General features: G+C 31.0%; 1 protein-coding gene and 1 long non-coding RNA gene across 3 annotated transcripts; one reads left to right on the top strand and one right to left on the bottom strand.

Annotated features, from left to right (window-relative positions):
- The first annotated feature begins 8,300 nt into the window (after positions 1 to 8,300).
- Positions 8,301 to 11,302, top strand: LOC131641796 (uncharacterized). 2 transcript variants are annotated; one of them, XR_009295633.1, is made up of 6 exons: positions 8,301 to 8,493; positions 8,625 to 8,757; positions 8,841 to 8,870; positions 9,440 to 9,654; positions 9,789 to 9,870; positions 10,520 to 11,302. It is a non-coding gene; the product is annotated as an uncharacterized LOC131641796 (long non-coding RNA). The 2 variants fall into 2 exon arrangements; XR_009295631.1 differs by lacking the exon at positions 9,789 to 9,870 and having other exon boundaries at positions 10,520 to 11,300.
- Positions 11,303 to 12,587: 1,285 nt separating this feature from the next.
- On the bottom strand, positions 12,588 to 13,772 carry LOC131641797 (putative F-box protein At3g24700). Its single transcript, XM_058912104.1, has one exon. It carries the CDS (start codon positions 13,770 to 13,772, stop codon positions 12,588 to 12,590), a length of 1,185 nt encoding a protein of 394 aa, XP_058768087.1.
- Between the last annotated feature and the right edge of the window lie 7,180 nt (positions 13,773 to 20,952).

The raw sequence follows: 20,952 nt of genomic DNA, 5'->3' as shown, positions 1-20,952 counted from the left end.
CTAAGGTTGAGCCCAAGAATGTCAAAGAAGCCTTGACGGATGAGTTCTGGATCAATGCTATGCAAGAAGAGCTAGAAAAATTTAAAAGGAACAAAGACTGGGATATTGTCCCACATCCTGAAGGCACAAATATCACTGGGACTAAATGGGTATACAAGAATAAGTCTGATGAGAAAGGCCTGGTTACCAGGAATAAAGCAATATTGGTTGCTCAAGGATACACACAAATTGAAGGAATTGACTTTGATGAAACTTTTTCTCTTGTTTCTAGACTTGAATCAATCAGACTATGTCATACCCCAAAATTTTCCCATCTCATTTCACCTTTCAAGCTTATACTAAAGTTCAAGACTCAAGGACATACTCTCCTAAACAATGACCTCCTAAACTAGGTTTTGATTTCTCTGAAGAAAATTACTAAATCAAGGTCTCCAATGGATTTCAGATGGTTCATGATGTTTCAAATTATCTCTATGACAAAATTCAAGTTTCAATTCCAAGGATTGCTCAGTCAATTGCTCAAAAAGTCAAGAGTCGACTAGTTTGACCTAAAAGTCAACTGTGGTCAAAGTACAGTCAAAACTCCTGAGTTTTTGCCAACATCCTTATTTTGAAGTATCATTCATCATTTGATCAAGGATTGATAATGATTCATCAAGGAAATTTCAGAAATCAACAAAACCTAAAGTTTCTAAATTAGGGTTTTTTGACCTAAAGTCAACTGAACTTTGACCAGCCATAACTTTCACATGGAACATCAGAAATTTTCCATCCAAAGCTCATTTTGAAGTAAATTGAATTCTCTACAACTTTGTCTCTCACATGCCAAGTCTAAAAATGCTTCATTTGAGAGATACGGATCAAAATATTATAGGTCCTTTTTGAAAGTCAACCAAAAGCAGTTTTTTGTCAAAGCCCATATCATCAAGATAAAATCCTCAAATGGAAAAAAGCTTCCAAAATGGCTTGTAGAGAACATCTTTAGGTTTCCAAAAAGTCCTAGAAATCCTCCATATCTTAAAAATTGAGGGAGATATGCCTTGTCAAAGTTGGACAATTTTGAGAAGTAAAATGTGAAATAAAATGGTTCAAATGAGATCTTTTTTCAAAGGGCCCCAACTCTTTATGATCCAATCCTCATCCTTATAATATCCAAGACCACAAATATTATTTCCACGAATTTATTTGGTTTATTTAATTTATTATGATTTTTTATTCAATTAAAAAAGGATTAAAATCAAATAAATCAAAATAAAATCAAATATTTGATTCAAAGGCATAAAATAATCATATCTAATAATCAATTATACCTCTCAATCAATTAAAATTCGTGCAGATGAAATTTGTGAAGATTGGATTGAAATTTGGACAAAATTAGAAACATCCATGAACCATATTTTTCAAATTGCCAATCAAAGATTCATCAAGATTTCCTTTGAAATTATTGACCTTAAATCATCTCCTATAAATACATGCTCGTTCCAGACCCTTGGGACAAGGTTTTGCAGCATCAGAAAGCCCTAATTCGAGCATTCAAGAGTCAATAAATCTCAAAATCGTTTTTGGAGTATGAGGCCAATTCAAAGCATTGTGAGTGTTCCAAACGATTCTCAGGAGATCACTGAAGCTGTTCCAATCCTCATACGCAAGCCAAGCATTCAGAATCAACTCTAATTACTCACGGTTTGCAAGTTTTAAAATCCGCTTCGTTTTCATTGAATCATTGCATATAAATATATTTTGATTGCATATTATTGATTGTTATGGACTTCTGATCAATCTTGGGCATTTAGTTTGTTGTTTGAACGTCTGAATCGAAATATGCCATGGACTAGATCTAGGGTTTCGTTTTGGGGGTTCTTTTTATAGGTAAAATTAAGGCAAATTGATGCCACCATTAGGATCGCATGAACAAGACGAACCTATCCATGGCTTCGTTTTTAATTTTTGTGTTTGTATAAGGATGTTACAATTTAACAGGTGTAATAGGTAAGGGTTTTTTACAGCTTACATGCTACGAGCGCTGTAAAAGAGGTTTGCAGGTTTTCTAATGGAGAAGATGACTAGGTGTCGCAATCTGATTGGTGGATTCAAACAATGAAGCGTGCGCTTCTCTTGTTAGTGGCCAGATGGATCCGGTGGGTGCCTATCCACGTGAGCGTGATGCAACCTTCACTCCTAGCCATCCGATCGTCATCTCCCCAGATCCAACGCACGTGAATACGCTGGCGCACCATGGTCCTTCAAGTCTTGCCCACACATGATCCACACGCAGGTTTTCCAAATTTTTTTTATATTTAATTATATAAACTTGTTTTCTTATTTTAATTTAAAAAATTTTTAAATTCTTTTTTTTAAAATACTCTTTTATACATAAAAACCAAACTTTTCTTATAAAATCAAACATTGTTTTTTTTATTTTTTTATTATTATTATTATTATTATTATTATTATTTATTTTTATTAATCAAAATATTTATTTTTCATTTAAAATTAGTTTAATTAATTAATGTAAATTATTTTTAATTAGTAAAAATAGGTTTAGTTATTTAAAAATTAGGATTAATTAATTAGTTTGATTTAAAAAAATAAATTAGGGTTTGTAAAAATAATTTAGTCAGGATTAGCCGATTTTAAAATTGATTAGGTTAGAAACCAATAATTAATTTTTAGGTTTGTTAACCTCGATTAAATTAGAAACCCTAGTAGCCTTAGGTTTTTAGGTAGGTGTCGTCCATTAACTAGTGTGTCGATTTTTCTCATAGAAACTCATCCCCTAAAAATCAGGGTTTACCCTGAATCTTTTTTTCAAAAAACCTTTTGCCTTCTCCTTTTTTTTCAAAACCTTTTCTATTTTTATTTGCCTTTGCCTTATTATTCTTGATTCATAAATGTATCTGCCCCAAAGCCTTGTAATAGCTTATTATATTCCTTATATATTTTGCCTCTATTTCCCTGCAGGTGTTTATTGTAATAGTTTAGGTTTATAATTCCTGCCTTTTATTTTTCTGCCCACAGGTGTTTATTGTAATAGCGTAGGATTTTTAAATTCTGCCTTTAATTTCTGCATTTCTAAACTGCGTGGTTAGTAATCCTAGGGAGTGCAAGCCTTAAATTAACCTAGAATAACTAATTACAAGATAAAATAACTAAATTTAACCACGTGATTGTGCCACACACACACCTTTAGAGTAACCTCTCTTGTTGCCTGTTGCCTTATTACTGTTGCCTTGTTGCCTTACGAATTATGCCTTTAAAATAGTCAAGTCCCACGATTCCGAGGATACCTAAAGCAAATGTTGCCCTCAGTTCATTCATCATCAAATTTGTCCCTCGATGTTGCCTCGGTAAATGATGATTTGTCCCATTGCTAAGGTATCCTCGCCAGTTGCCTAAAATATTAAATGACTATTATATCCTTCCCTTAGACTACCTGCCCTCTTTATGGCAGGATCAGTCTTATGGCGAACGATAACTCCGATGACCCTTTACATCCAATAAAAGGACTTCCTACCCTCCTATGGTATGGATAGCCCTGAAAAGCTAAAAGAACAAATTTTAAAACTTAGGGTAGTTGCTACTAATTGCTTGCTCTAAAATTCAAATTACTTTTCACACCTCCTTTTCAAAACGATTTCGAAAAGGCTATGCTTATTTACAAGCTAAAGTCCTTATTCAAAAATCTTTTCTAAACACACACGACACTTCAAACATTTCAAACAATTCAAAAGTGAGCTAAGCAATTAAGAGCCCATGGATAACCATGGATACAAAGGGTGCTTTAAACCTTCCCTTTGTATAACCTACCCCCCGAACTCAAAATCTCTTTAAAAGGTCTTTTTCTGTTCTTTTAGCCTTTCTATAAATTGGATAAAATAAAATTCGCTGGCGACTCTTGCTCACCGCAATATTGCTTGCTTAAATATAAAAAGTCAGTTCACCGTATTACAAACTACTTTTAGGAGTAGCATGCATTTTTAAGTTTAAGTTGTTTCAAATGAATGTAAAGAGCGCCTTCCTGAATGGCTATCTACACGAGGAAGTTTATGTGGAGCAACCAAGAGGATTCGTTGATCCTAGTTTTCCCAACCATGTGTATAGGTTGAAGAAAGCTTTGTACGAATTAAAACAATCTCCTAGAGCATGGTACGAAATATTAACAGAGTTCCTTAGTGGAAACGGATACAGGAAGGGCGGTATTGATAAAACTCTCTTTGTTAAAGAAGTAAAAGGAGACATCATGATTGCTCAGATTTATGTTGATGACATTGTGTTTGGAGGAATGTCGAACGAAATCGTTCAACTTTTTGTAAAGCAGATGTAGTCGGAATTTGAGATGAGTCTTGTGGGCAAACTAACCTACTTCCTTGGTCTTCAAATCAAACAAATGGAAGACTCCATCTTCCTTTCTCAGAGTTAATATGCCAAGAATATCGTGAAGAAAATTGGAATGGAGAATACAAGTCACAAGAGAACACTTTCTCCTACTCATCTAAAGATGTCTAAGGACGAGAAAGGTGTTAGTGTGGATCAAAGTCTCTACAAATGTATGATAGGCAGTCTACTATACCTCACAGCCAGTAGACCTGACATAGACTTTGTTGTAGGAGTATGTGCTAGATATCAAGCTGAACCCAAAGTCATCCATATTAATTAGGTGAAGAGGATTCTAAAACATGCGAATGGAACAAGTGACTCTGGTATGTTGTACTCTCAAGGATACGGTTCTACATTAACTGGATATTGTGATGCTGATTGGGCAGGAAGTGCCGACGATAGGAAGAGTACTTCAGGAGGTTGTTTCTTTTCAGGGAATAATCTAATATCATGGTTCAGCAAGAAGAAAAATTGCGTGTCTCTATCCACGGCTGAGGCTGAATATATTGCTGCCGGAAGCAGTTGCTCCCAGCTGGTCTGGATGAAACAAATGCTGACTGAATATAATGTCAAACAATATGTTATGACATTATTCTGTGACAACCTGAGTGCCATAAATATATCCAAAAATCCTATCCAACACAGCAGGACCAAATATATTGATATTCGGCATCACTTCATAAGGGAGCTGGTTGAAGATAAAATTGTTACTCTAGAGCATGTAGCTACTGAAATGCAACTAGATGACATTTTTACTAAAGCCCTTGATACAAATCAATTTGAAAATTTGAGAGGGAAACTTGGTTTAAGTATTCATGAATAATTATAGCAATTACTTCATGAGTTGCATTTGCAAGTGGAAGAGCTAAAGACAATGGAGCTTCTGTTGTGGTTGCTGGTGCATGACTGCAGGTCATGTGATTATATTTTTCTTTGCACTTTGATTTTGTTTATTTTAGTTTTTGATTTTGTAAGGGTTAAATGCCGAGGATATTCTCTTTAGTTTTCTTTCCTGAAAAAAAATGTTAAACAGGTACCTTGCTTAGTTCTACTACCTTTGTCACTTTATGGCTAAAAAGGGGGAGTAGAAGTTGAGTATACAGGAGGTGCTTGTATTGAGGGGGAGAATTCTATGTTCTCTCTTTCTAGTGTGTGTGCTGGTTTTGAGGGGGAGCTGATATGAAGATTCTATATGTTGTGCTAACCCCTTCTTGTTGAAATGTTTTTCTGCTGCTGTATTTCTGATGACAGGTTTATTTGGTTGTTTTAGCCAAAATGTGCCAAAGAGGGAGATTGTAGTTTCTCTGAGGTTAGCATGCATTTTGGTAAAACATACTTAGCAAGAACATGTTGAAAGAAATGCAAGATGTCCTAGCGTTCAGACTTCAACATGTCAAACAAGATGTCACAACATGTCTGGTATTACATCTCGATTGCAGAAGTTAATCTCTCAAGTGAATCAGGCGTTTTATTGCTATAGGAATGTCATGTTTCATCTACAGAATATTCGGGAATAATCATTTAGCTGATGTGTTATCCAAGATTTATTCAATCAAGAAATTTCCACACTTTCTATAATTGGAGACAATATAGGAAAGTTTGGATTGAAGACCTATTTTCTTGGAGAACAAGTAGCATATTTTTGGCAGCCTCTTTGCTGCGTTTTGAAGCCCAGTCCATTCGATATTAAAATTATAAATAGAAGGGCTGTAACCTAGTTTTAGGTGGAACTGATATTTGTGTTTTAAGGTTATAAGAATCCTTATTTGTTCTGCTGTAAGTTCCATATGTGTGCATTCACAGGTGTTGAATGCTGTGTGATCTCCGAAGCTGTTAAGTAAGGAGAGTAGTGTCGTTCTCATAAGCTTTTAAACATTGATAATTGTGTGTCTTGAAAGAGTGACTTCTACGATTTATTGTTTGTGTTGTTTTGTCATAGGGTGTTGTGATTGAAGGAATTTGAGGAGGGCCTCATATCGAGGTGAGTCTTAGGTAGAAGTCATAGGAAGGGTAGTGATTAAGTGGCAAGTTGTAAACGGGGAAGTTTAGCTTTGAATTGATACTATCGGATATTGATTTCATCCCTGGCTTGGCAGCCCCCATAGTAGGAAGGTTGTTTCAAACTGGGCTAACAATTCCTTGTGTTATTTATCTTTCTGCACTATTTTCATTACTGCTCCCGTCTTGTTCCATAATCGTTATCAAGATATATTGTGTCGTGACATCTCATTCGACATCACATATCTGATACCAGAATTTCACTTTCCATTTATCAAAATAGGTATAATATGCTCATTAGTATATGGAAGAGACCATGTGAGTCTCAAAGCTTTATCTTTATCATCAATGTTTACTCCAATAATTTCTAATTCAAAAACAATATCATTTAGAATACTTAGATGATCAGATACTTTTATATGTTCATCCATACGCAAACTATGAAACTGCTCCTTCAACAACAACCGATTTGATATACCATTTCCTTGATATAGCCCTTCAAGTTTCTACCAAATCTCTTTGGTTGATGACGTACTAAGAACATTCGTAATATTATTCTTAGCCAAAGACATGCAGATTGTACTCGAAGCTCTCAAATATAGTTCCTCCTACTTTTTCATGTCCATGTTGGAAATGTTTCCTTTCAACGGGGCGTGTAATCCTAATTATATCAAAACAACATTGACTTGAGTTTTTCACAAGGAAAAATTGATTCTTCCATCAAATTTTTCTAAGTCAATCTTCAATGCACTTGAAAAACTTGGCATTGCAGCTAAAACCTTTTCTACAGCAAAATAAAATTTTCCCAACCAACACAGATTATAAAATTTCTTTTCTGATGTGGAAGATTAGACAAAAATGCAACCACAGAGCATACAAAAATTGATATCCCACCAAACCAAGGCTCTGATACCACTTGTTGGGAAAATAACAAATATAGAGAAAAGGAGGAACACACTAACAACACAAGAGATTAATGTGGAAACTCCAAATCCGGAGAAAAAACCAAGATCATTTTCAAATGACATCCAGAGAATAACACAATGTGAAAATTGTTACAACACATAGACTATCCTCAACCACCCTTAGGCCCCAATATACCCCCACTCTCCAAAGTAAATATTTAATTACCCCTCACAACACTCTAAAACGAGAGTATAAGAGAAAATAAAAAAAAATCAAATTCAAGCTTAAAGTGCTTTTGATTGGTACATCTTAAAAAGAAAAACTTGAATCATATATATAGCTTTGGACTCCCTTTTCCTTCACAAAAATAAGCAATGTGAGACTTCTTCAACATATATATTTTCAACCAAACCCAACACTCTCACCATTTTTTTATGAAAAATACAGATATGATATACACCATTTATGGGCTTAAGTACTTTTATAACCTTCTAAAAAAATCTAAGTTGATGTTCTTGATTTTGTGTGTTTATATTTTCTTAAAGTGAGATGATTTTTTTCAACTTTCATCTCGTACCCTTTCCTTTTATGTTGGTGTCTCATTATTCGTTAAAATATATTTCAGAAATAAAATCCTCTAAATTATATTCTAAAAGGTTCTTTTAAGGTTTTTAAAATGTTCTTTTCTTAAGTTATCTCAAATTACTATTTTACCATTTTGTTTTTTAAATTGTTTATCAACTACCTAACTAAGAATTCAACATACCACTAAACACTCTAAATTACCCTTAATGACAAAAATAATTACCCTTAAAAAACCTTTTATTGTAATTTGCTCATTCAAAATTTTATTCCCACCAATCACAATACCCCATTTCTCCAAGTGGCACTCTCTTTTCACAATTCTCCATTCCTCCAATTTCCTATTCTTTCTTAACATTCCATTAACCATTGGTTTTTTCCCTCCAACCATTCAAAACCAATAAACCAAAAAATCTCTTTCATTTCTCAAACTTGTACTTAACTTTTCATTTTTTTTACTCGGGTTCTCTTTCTCTCTCTTTCCACCATTCTTTCATTTTCTCTCTACCCCCTTTCTCTTTTTCCTTCAAACCCTGACAGGTTCATGACTATCACGATGCTTCACGACACTGCAAGGCAATCTCCTCTGCAAATTAATTCGGCATGTTAAGAATTTGCTCAATGATTATGGTAAACTCGTATTCTTTAAGGCAAACCCATTTTCGTTTTTCGATTTCTTTTACAATGGCAACCTTTGTAATCAATCGACTTCGTTCTTCATCAACCTCAAAATCACTCTATTGACTTCTTCTTGGAATCAGGTCTTACGCAAAGGTTGCAACTGGAACTAATATATTCTCAGCTGCATCCAATGTTTCTCTACAAAAAGCTCGCACATGGGACGTATGTGTTGAATCCAAGTTCTCCGCTACCCTTGTCAAAGACATCTTCAAGGTTCTCGTCACTTTTCTTCTTATTTCCAATACCTTTTTGTTCAATCACTAATGGCTGTTTTTTCCTTTGATTTGATGTTGCAGGACAAGAATGTTGTGATCTTTACTCTCCCAGTAAGTTAACTTGACAATTTTGTTTTGAACTTAGTTATTTTTAAGGTAGTGGTTTTCATTTTCATTTTTCATGTTATTTGAAAGTCTTGTAATATTACCTTGCCAAGAGCTTCTGATGTTTTTTCCTGCAGATTCTCGTAACTCAAAGGCAATAATGTTTACACCTCATGTTTTACATATAATTATTTATTTTAATCGCCTTTGTGATTTTTGCTATTTGCCCGTTACGATATCTGATATTTCTCATATCGGGTTTTCGGTGATCCGATATTTTCCACGATCCGATATTAACAACATTTGAACAATCTATGAGAATGAACGGTTGATGCATGGTTTTTCTGGTGAAAACAGTTTATAGGCATGTTACTTATATGTGATTAAGCTGTTCTTAATCATTACTAATCAATAACACATTTTGTTTTGCTTTTACTTTAATTTCCTCTGTGCTGAACTTTTAGAAGATTAATTAACAAGCCCATCTCTCTCATCAAGTTCCTTTCTTTAATTCATCTTCCATTTCTTTTGATTTTTTTCTAGAATATGTGTTCTTACCCTTTTATGTTAAATAGGTTTCATAGCTATGCAAATCACGACGTTGAGAAGGTGATGGCGGTTGAAGAAATTGATTCAAGGGAACTGAGACAGCGAACGGTAGCCGAATTCCCTTAAGATTTTGGATCTATGAGTTTTTAGGAAGGAGAAGTGATTGATGATGCGATTCGGCTGATGTATTCGCCGGATCTGAGATTCAGTTTTCTCTTGATAATTCCATTAACAAACTCAGGTAAATTCATCTCTTTGAATGTTCATTCTTAATAATAGTGTAGAATGTTTCACAGATACGAAAATAAGCTTTCAGTATTTTATAGTTCATAAAAATATGCTTCGCTATGTTTGCTGTTTTGATTTGAAATACAGGTTTCATTCACCTAAGTATCCCTGTCAGCATCCTGGAATGTCTTTTATCCATCTCCAACATATTCACCAGCCCTTTGCTCAGGTATAGGAAGCTACTAAATCCCCTATTTGTTATATTAAAAAAAAGTCATATTTGTGATGATTGATAGTCCTAAACTATGTTTTATCAAGGTGCATAATTTTCATGTTACCAAGAGCATCTTTTATACTACAAGAATTGAAATGAAGCAAGTATAAAATGTTACATAAATCGAAGGTAGAAGAACACAGTATGTTTCTGTCCGTTTTAGTTTACGGTTAAGTCGAATTATGGTTTGGTCGGGTCTCGGTTCGACTGGGTGGTTTCAAACGGGTTATAGACCTTATATATTTTGAACTCTTAAAAGAAGAAAAATCTAGAAAAAACTGAAACGTTAAAACTCAACTTGTGAAAACCCATTAAAATATAACAGCACTCATTGATATGAGTAGAAAATATTAATCACCACTCAAGTAAAATAGAACAATAATCTTTAATTGGAACGAATGGTAGTGCTATACATTAGGCCTAATGTAAGCTCTCATAAACTTTAGTTAATTAGTCTTGATTTATTACTATGATATGCAAGTTTACTTCTGTTCTGTGAAAAACAATATTATTGTTTGACATGAGAAATTTGTAGCCTCTTCAGTTCTAAATTTGTGGTAGAGATCACTATAATCTATCTCATTTATAACTTTTTGTTGTGTAGATAGGGCGTTTGAGGGTGAACCATAACAATCATATCAGCTGGAACAACGAGGTTGCACTAAATCCTTCGTATCAGGTGTATGAGGTTGCACCAAATATGTCATCTCATTTGTACTCTTAGGCTAAGCAGTGTGAGGTTGAACCAAATCAATCACCACAGTTTGATCTTTCGGCGGTACAGTTTGAGGGTGAACCATAACATTTGTATCAGTTGGATCAATGTGAACAAATATCAGTTGATCTATTAGACGAAACTGTGTGATGTGTGAGGTTGCATCCCCTCGGTTCCATCTCTTGATTGTGGTTGCAACTACCGCCACCGTAAAAAGCCACACACAAGCAATTGAGTTACATCGCGATTCTGCGCTATATCTGCATGGTTGGCAGCCGAGTTTCAAGGTGACAAAGAATACTAACAAACTTTCTCGATGTAATCAAGGTGACACAGTTTTTTATCTGCTATTATCTTCAAATATGATTGTTACTGTTAGAATTCTACAGCATCATTTTTTTAAATAATTGTTTGCATTGATGGCTTAATATCCTTTACTGTCAATGTCAATAACCTTTTTGGTTTATGCTTTTATTGATAATTATCTATTTATTCTATATTTACCGTCAATTAAAGGAAGGGAAGATATTGGATTGTTATGGTAGTAATCCACTTAATTATTGTTAATATGTAATTAGCTCATTAACCAACAACGAAAGTTTCAAGTTATTAAATTAGCACATTATGCTTTAAGATTCTATCTTATATATAAGGCACACTCCTTCATCTATAAGGTTGTAATGTAAGTTTTGTTTACAAACTGAGTTCTCTATTCTAACTTTTTTCTATGATTCATAAGTTATATTGTCTGCTTCTACTTCTTTTATATATGGTGTATGTGATATGATGAAGTTTTATTACGAGAAAAAACTTTGGTTTAAAAAGATTTATTTTTGTATGCAGTTTATGATAATTAGTGTATATATTTTTATAGTTGAAAAATATATTATTTTAAGTTTTATTATAAAAAAATTGGAATTTAAATTTTTAACAAATCAAATAAAAGAGCAAACATAAAATTTTAAAACTAACCGGATCAAAAATATAAAAAAGTCCAAAAAAAAATAATCATCAAAAGATATATTCCTGATTCTGTATTTAGTTCTCTATATTCAAGTTTTTCTAACCTATGTAACATTGCATAGGATAAGGGCAATTAATACATTATTTCTTTCCATATAAATTATCATATTAATTATTTTTCTTTTGAAAATAATCTTTTATATTTTCTCTCTCCTATCCAATTAATGGATCAACATAAATAATAATATATATGGTAATTTATATTTAAAAAAATGGTATATTAATTGTCTCTTATCCTATGCAAGGTTGCATAGGTTAGAAAAACCCTACTTAACCCTTTATACTTTATTCAATTTAATTTAAATTGTAATCTTCCTAATTACTATTTCAACTAATTTATATCATTTTAAACTCTTAACCAGTGTCCCGGAACATTCGTTAGGATTATCCTTTAAATTTAAACTCACATACTTTTACCATTTAAATTTTGACTTATACATACAATATAATTTAATATTAAGTTAAAGATTTGATTCGTGTTTTTATGTTGAATCTATTTTGATCCAAACTTTATAAATGATTATTTGATAACCATTGTGTTTGATCTCAGAAAAAAAAACATTAATGCTCAAAATTAAACATATTAACATCTATATTTTGAAGAAGTATATAAAAGAGTATAAACAAATACATAGTGTATACCGGATTATTCTAATATTATAGATATTTTTATTAAGGATAAATATTATTCTATTAATTGAAACAAAAACTAAATCTGTTTGTAAGAGGAAAGGGAAATATAATTGATAAAACTACTATTATTATAAAACGACTTTTTGAATTCTCATAAATTTATTATACATTTATGTTGTGTAATTATTTCCAATCCAATGAGTATACAAGTAAAATTTTAATAACCAAAATCATAAACCTCTATGTTTTGGTATAAAAAAACTTATAAATAAACTTCTTAGATGAAAACAACAAATAAAAATTACAAATTGATTCCTCCAATTGGAATAAAGCTTTCCTTATAAGTTACTACTTGACTAAAATGCCATCCATTTATTGCAAGCTCTCTAATCATTTGTGTTCTTAAATCAAATAAAATTAATTCGCCATCTTGTTTTCTAAAGAATATATTACCTTCCTTGCCGACTCCAATAGGATGATCAACTCCTAACAATGGTCCAATTATAAAGAGTTTTATCCATGACTCTGTGACACCGAGTTTTCCCAATACCGATATATGGAAAGTAGGAGAACCATGATACCATGAAACTGTAGCAATTGATCCATTTAACAATACTAAATGTATGCTAAAATAGTTATCCGGAAGTTTAGCATCTTTGAAAAAGGGTATAAGTGTTGTAATGAATATCTCATCACTTAAGTTAAATGAAACCAAGCATGGACCATTAGGATTTGTATCACTTGAACCTAACCAATGACACGTTTTATATATGTATATCCGTTCTCCAGGTGGAAAATAAGCACTTCCAGAATAACTAAAAGGCATGTCTATATGAAGTGTTCTCCAAGAATTACTTCTTAAGCTATATATTTCCCACATACGTTTTCTATATATATCTTCATCATCATGTGAATCATTTCTAGGCGGAACTAAATATAATTCTCGAATTATTTTATAGTCATCTCTAATATAGTCATAACCAAATCCTTGAATTTTAATGAAACTCCACTCACACGGTACAAATTCATTCGGACTACGGGGAATTACATTTAATTTTTTAGTAGTTGGATTCCATAATACAATTCTAAAAAGTGAATCCCTGTGATTGCACAAACAAAGAGTTCCATCAATACTACAGTATTCCAAAATATAATAAAACAAATCCTCCTCGTAGAAGGGATTTGGCCATTCTAATTTGATTTTATTTATAAAACTTTCACCACAGAGAGAATACAGTGAGTTATAACGAGTGTCAAGACCACCAGTATCCAAATCAGTTATCATTTGTAGTAAGAGAAGAGGTGTATCATCATAATACGAATGTTGATGAGATATAAAATTGTTTGAAAAAATACTCAAGAAATTTGGATTTTCAAATACAAGACCCCATGCTTTGCATACACAAGCAAATCGTTTTAACGATTTTAAAGGTAAATTTGAGAGAATAGAAACTTCAAGATCAAAGGGTATGTTGTTTCTTACCATTTTACCTACAAAATTTTTCATATTCTCTTCTGCTTATAAATGGAACGAATGATGAAAGATTGTGAAATATTATGTGTAAAATTTAAAATGATTGACTAAAACAAATTAAAACAGGCTCCTATATATAAAAAATGATTGATATTATGAGTAATAAGAAACAAGATGGATATGAATCAACTAAAGATTTGTTATTTATATTTACTAATATTAATTAATAAATATTATAAGTTTCCATATTTTATAAAACTGAATCTAGACTTAATGTTTGGTTACAGTTTTCTTAATTCATAAGTATTTTAAATAACTTAATTAAGAAGAAATGAATAAAAATAGCTATTTTTAAAATAAATTAACACAGAATGCTTTTAATCAAATATTCCTTTTAATAGGAAAAATTAAATAATTAAAAAAAAAACTTCAAATGTTTTCTAAATTTTTTCATTTAATGTTAAATGTTTTTGTTAAGGTCCATGTTATTTTAAGGCATTCTTTATAATCTCTATTTTTTTTTTATCAAATTAAATAACTCATTTAAGTATTGATTTTGGAAGAATTTAATTGATATATACCCACGATATAAAATAGTTTTACACTCTCAGTTAATCATAACCGTCCGATTTTTATTACTGTTTAACTTTTGCTATTTACATTCAAAGTATTACATAAGAATAGTTGTGATGCATTGATTGTATAAACAAATTTACAGTACATATCAATTTTTCTCCTAGGAAATAAAGCGGTTAATTTAAGGAGCCAATTAATTTGGTCCCCAACCCCAATAATAAAGGGGCCTAAACAAGTTGAAGAATAGTAAGCCCTCAAATACATAGACCCAAAAATTAGAAACGACAGTAAGGCCCAAATAAAATTAAAAAAATAACTTAATTTTGAAAAATAAAATTTGAAAAATAAATAATATTTTTTAATAATTTATTTGTACAAAAAAATTTTTCAAAACTTCAAAATAAAATAACTTTAAAAAAAAGTTAAAACAAATTCTTTCAACAAAAATAAAAAATAAAAAAACTTTTTTCAACAAAAAAATTCCAAAATTAAAAAAGAAAGTTATTCGAAAAAAATAAATTCTTCTAAAAAACTCCAAAAATAAAAAAAAAGCTTTTCCAAAAATAAAAAACAATCTTTTCTTCTTAAAATATATTTTGCATATTATAAACTAAGAAAGAAAATAAAACATATTACACAAATCCAATTCAATTATCAGACTTGCTAGGATATATATCAACTATCTACCTAATAATAAAACATACTACCAAACTCTCTAAATTACCCTTACTACAAAAATTAATTACTCTTACAAATGTCTTTCATTGTAATTTGCTAAATCAAAAATTTATTCCCACCAATCAAATGTCTTCATTCTTCCAAATGGCACTCCCCTTCCAATATTCCTATTGGGTCTCTCCTAATATCCTTTGGTTTTTCCAAAACCGAAAAAACCTTTCATTTCATGAGGTATCATAGTACTCTCTCTGCATTCATTTCTTTTTTCCCCATCACTTTTGCTTTTCGTTCTCTCTCTCTCTCTCTCTCTCTCTCTCTCTCTCTCTCTCTCTCTCTCTCTCTCTCTCTCTCTCTCTCTCTCTCTCTCTCTCTCTCTCTCTCTCTCTCTCTCTCTGCATTCATAGTTCTCTCTCCCTTTCAGCTTCCTCGTCCGCCTTTCCTTCTCCATCCTAGCTTCGTCGTCCGCCGTTCATTCTCCTTGCACCTGTGGTAAAACTTCCTTTCGTCCGCTTTGCCTTGTATTTCGTTTTTCCTTTGTTTTAATGGTTTCATTCTCTATATCTTATGCTTTTGTCCCAAATTTTAGGGTTTTGTTTGAGATATTTGTTTAAATTTATGTATTTTGAATTTCATTGGTTTTTTTAGGGTTTTCTCCCCTAATTGTTTTTTGCAAAATATTGAATATTTGGGTTTTGATTTGTGTTTCAGATATTTGTAGAGGAAAATATTGTGGTGTGAAGAACTTTGTCATCTTCTTCCTTATGCTTTATATGCTTCCTAGCTCTAAATAAATGAGATATTGAGTTTGTGATGCTAAGAGAGATTTTTTTTACTTTTACAGATTCCAAGAGATTTTTAGGCTTGGAGAGTTGAAACAAAGGAAATCTGAAATGTCTGGCTCAGAAAAAAGGATTGAGAGATGAAACAAAGGAAATTTCAGCGGAAAGGGCAGGTTTTAAGAGATAAATTCGATGGCTGGGAAGAAGCCTATAAAGTTAAACTTTAGCAGCAAAGAATTAACGAATTGTTCATGAAAGAAGCACTTTTGGAAGCCAGGAAAGCTGTTGATACTTTGGAAGTTCCTGTTGGTGTTGTTCTTGTGCAGCATGGAAAAATTATTGCCAGAGGATGCAACTTGTAAGGTTCGATGTTTTTGCATTAGTTCAGTCTATTCAGGCGCATTTACTTGTCTCCTGAACAACAAGCCTCCAACTAGGATTTTCTCTCTCTTCAGGTAAAATCAGCTTCTCATACCTCAAGTGGACCTCATAGCATCTCATATGCTTCAAGGTATCCTCATGCCAAGTTTCAAGCACTGATTCACAAGATTGCTCAATCAACTGCTCAAATGGACAACAATCGACTAATTTGACCTAAAAGTCAACTATGGTCAACATACAGTCAAAACTCCTGATTTTTGGTTAACATCAATATCTTGAAGTAACATTCATCATTTGATCAAGGTTTGATCATGAATAATCAAGGAAAGCTCAGAAATCATCAAAACTTGAAGTTGCTAAATTAGGGTTTCTAGGAGAAATTCAACTGAACTTTGACCATCCATAACTTTCACATGTTTCATCATAAATTTCTCAACCAAAGCTCATTTTTATGGAAATCGAATTCTCTACAACTTTGTGTCTCTAAAGCCAAGGCCAAAAATGCTTCATTTGAGAGATATGAGCCAAAACATTACAGGTCCTTCTAGAAGCTCGCAAAAAGCTGTTTTTTGTCAGAAGCCCTATCTTCAAGATAAAATCTCCAAATGCAAAAAAGGTTCCAAAGTGGCTTGTAGAGGAAATATTGGCCTTTTTAAAAAGTCCTAGAACACTTCCATACCATAAAAATTGAGAGAGTTATGCATTGATGAAGTCGACCAATTTTGGAGAAAGTGTATGAAGTCAATATTGAGCAAAATTGAATTTATTCCAAATGGGCCTATCTTTTTATGTTTGAAACTTGTTTCTAACATGGTCCACGACCCCTAAGCCCATTCATGCTTTATTCTTCTATTTATTTTATTTATTTTTTATTTTTATTCATTAAAAGCCAAAGTTAATTAAATAAATAATAAGAAACATAAAATATATGCATGGTTTTATTTTTTCAATCAATCTTAAGCATATATTCACATACAAATCCAATGGATTCCGTTGGCCCTTGATTGAAAAAAGGTTGAATGCAAAAATAGACACTTTTTATTCAAATTTCAATCATATCTTTTCATATTTTTTCCTTACCAATCAATTTCCTCTTTTCAAATATTCCAACCCTAATTTCCTCCCATATATATTCACACACATATGCAGCAAAAATCAGGACAAAATTGGGAGAGAAAGACTAGGGTTCCAAGCTTTCTAACTCTTGAGAAATTAGGGCACACAAGAATTTCTTCTGCACCCTCTCTCACACGATTTTAAGCAGTGAATCACACTCCTGGAGGCCCCAGGAATCGTTCCCAATTCTTTCTGAAGCTCAGAATCCGGTCAGGCACCATCTCCGAGTTCCTCCATCATGATAAGTAAGATTTAAATTTCAAACTCCTCATTTACATAATATGACTCTATTCTACGTGTACATTTACGTTCATGATGATGTTTAAGACTATTCTGAACCGTCGTTTATGAGTTTTGGCACAGGAATCACCCTTCACCATGGTTAGGGCATAAGTCGTGACCTTCTTGTATCTCCGCTTATTGTTTGTTTCAGATAAAAAGGACCTCACTATTGAATTCGTGAGGTCCAATTTAGTTGGCAAGGATTTTGTTTGTTCTTGTTCTCACGCTTGTTTGCAGGGTCCCAGGCTTGGCCATGATCCACGTAGCTGGACGGGGAAGAAGGTGAACAGTGTCGCGCGCGTTTATTTATTTTTAAATTTTTGCCAACTGACGAAACTGGCTTGGTTGGTTAGTAGCGCATTGGATCGAAAGGCTTTCGTGCTCGAGGATGGGGGTTCGAATCCCGTTTCTTGCAAATTTTTGTTTCATCATCTCCACCTTTGAATTTCCTCAATTCCAGATCTAAAGGATCAAGATTGTGGTCAGACCATGCACCTTCAAGAGATCATCACATCAAATTCCCAGCGCCCAGGTTTCTCCTTTTTCCTTTTTTTTATTATTTTCTTTCTTTTCTTTTTGTTTTATTTTATTTAACCACTAGTAAAGGACCCGTGCGCCCGCACGGGTCACGTAAAGTCGATATAAATATTAAATAAATATAATATGGTTATGGTTAAAAAATTATATTAAAATATATATTAATTAAGCGAAATAATTTCTTCAATGATGATTATCATATCAATATTAATTTAATTTATCAATTTGTAGTTGTTTTCAATGATGATATTTATGTTGGATAAAAATTAAAATAATATTAGAGATAATTAATTATTATTGTTGATCACAATTTTAAGTCTGAAAAAATATAGTTCTTGATAAAAGTAAAAAAATAAATAAATATTGAGATAATGTAGTTATTATGTACTATCATTATCAACAATTTTTATGGGCTCTCACCTCTAGTATGTCTACCCGCCTTTTTTTCTCGCAGACGCACATTATCAACGATTTTTATGGGCTCTCACCCCTAGTATGTCTACCCGCCTTTTTATGAGCATGATTCAAATTGCAAATTTAAATTATCAAAATAAAAAATTGCCAAAAAAATTATAACATCTATATAAGTCAAGAAACAAAAAATAATGAAATGACATATTATAATTCAATGCAACACATTATGAGATTTAACTTTAAATATATATTTAATTTGATTTACCAAATAAAAATTTGTACAAAAGATGTATATTATTAATATTAATGTTACTTATCACATATATGTCGTTAATTTCTCATATTTGTGTTAGCTACTCATACCGAATCAAAAATACTAATGTAATGGAATAAAAACAGCAAAAATATTTAATTCAAATTGCATATCCAATAACAAAAATAAATAAGTTATTAAATAAAAAATAACTTATAATTTTATTTATAATCTTGACAGAAAAAGATTTATATACCAACCTTTTCTTTATATTTGATATATTTTATGAAATGAATATAAATTAGAATTAATGTCAAATATTTTTTATTATAGATATTAAAGAAATGAATATAAATTAGAATTAATGTCAACTATTTTTAATGGGAAAGATACAATAATGCGTATTGAAAGGTGTTATATGCGTTTAATTTTTAATTTTATACAAAATCTTTTTTGTATGTTTATTTACAATTATTTTATACTGATTCCTCTATTTGAATTTGAATTATGTGAAGGTACTATATATTTGTTGATATTGTAGGGAGGGTAGAGAGTTATATGAATTTCACTTTTTTATGATTAATTAACCGTAATGATTACTTTTAGATATTGGAATTGATTTGAAAACTTGTAGCATGCAATGATTACTTTTAGATATTGGAATTGATTTGAAAACTTGTAGCATGCAAAAGAAATAATGATTGTTTTTAGATATTGTCAAATATTAAAGACATAAGGCATGCTAATATGAGTTGATGATGCTAATATGAGTTGATGATGAAAAATTACAATTGAAGGCATGAAAATCGGATTAAAATATTTGTTTAAACTTGGACATGAAATTAATTTTGGTAGACATCGATTTTCTTATTATGAAAGTATATTTAATGCATTTTATAATTATTTGTGTGTAGTTAATTTTTTATTTAGATTGAAATAAATAAATTGAAAAATCATATTTAATTTATGAATTAAATCAAATCCTAATCCTTTTTTAACTCTCCATTGAACTTTAGTGAATCATATATTTAATTTATTGGTATTTAAGATGGTCCTCCGAACCATGAAGACACTTTATTTTTGGTGTAATTTTTATAGGAGAGAATCGTAGTCAAACTCTCCCGTGAAATCTTATCCTTCCTTTTGAAATTTTACGTGAGAAAATTGCAATCCCAATTTTAAACTCTCCCGTGAAATTCATGTACCAATTTTTTTCCAATTAAATATATTAAAAGTTTTTTTTTGTAAAGAATTAAATATGAGGATGTACACTACTTATATATAATATTTTTATAAATAGTAAATAAATATATAATAGTTGATATCTTGGCCTTTTGTTTTAAATATAAAAAAGAAATAAATTTGTGTCTTTCATAAAAAAATTGTTTATTCATCAATCATAATTTTCTCATGTTTTTTAATAAAAACAAATATATGTGTCAACTTTTAGAATAAATATTAACATCTTATCATAAATAAATGCTAACATTTTTTCATGTCAATTTTATTTTTATTTGTATCATGTAATAATAATATATATCATTTTTTATCAGGTATATGATATTTTGATTTAAAAAAATTTATAAAATAAATCATACTTAATTGATTGAAATAATTTTTTATAGAAGAAAATTATTGTTGCCTATAAAATTATAATGTAATGGAATAAAAACAACAAAAATATTTAATTCAAATTACAAATCCAATAGCAAAAATAGAATATTTATCAAATAAAAAATAAGTTATAATTTTCTTCATAATCTTGTATTATTAGAAGATAAATTATTATTTTTAGACCAACACTTTCCATATTTAAAGGTTGAAATATATATTGAGAATAATTTACAATAAAATAGATACTAAATAGGCGAATATTTATTGTATTGGTAATGATTGTGTTTTGGAACCTATTAATTAGGAATTATTATTATATTATTAAATATAAATTTAAATTTTAGATGATCCACTCACTATAGAATCTCCATTTTAAATTTCTTCCCTTTGATTTTGATTTTTTAAAAATATATTTCATTAATAATAATAATAATATTAATTGAATGCTTCCCTTTGATTTTGATTTTTTTTAAAATATATTTCATTAATAATAATAATAATAATATTAATTGAATGATGGACATACGATATTCACATTCTCATACATGAACATACAATTAAA

This window comes from Vicia villosa, unplaced genomic scaffold, assembly GCF_029867415.1.
Source record: "Vicia villosa cultivar HV-30 ecotype Madison, WI unplaced genomic scaffold, Vvil1.0 ctg.004085F_1_1, whole genome shotgun sequence".
Classification (NCBI taxonomy): Eukaryota; Viridiplantae; Streptophyta; class Magnoliopsida; order Fabales; family Fabaceae; genus Vicia; species Vicia villosa.
Note: the sequence above shows the minus strand (reverse complement) of the source record. Positions and strands in the feature narration are given on the sequence as shown.

What these genes read in the sequence shown, in the direction of transcription:
- LOC131641797 (XM_058912104.1), bottom strand. Translation starts at nt 13,772, where the DNA reads ATGGTAAGAAACAACATACCCTTTGATCTTGAAGTTTCTATTCTCTCA.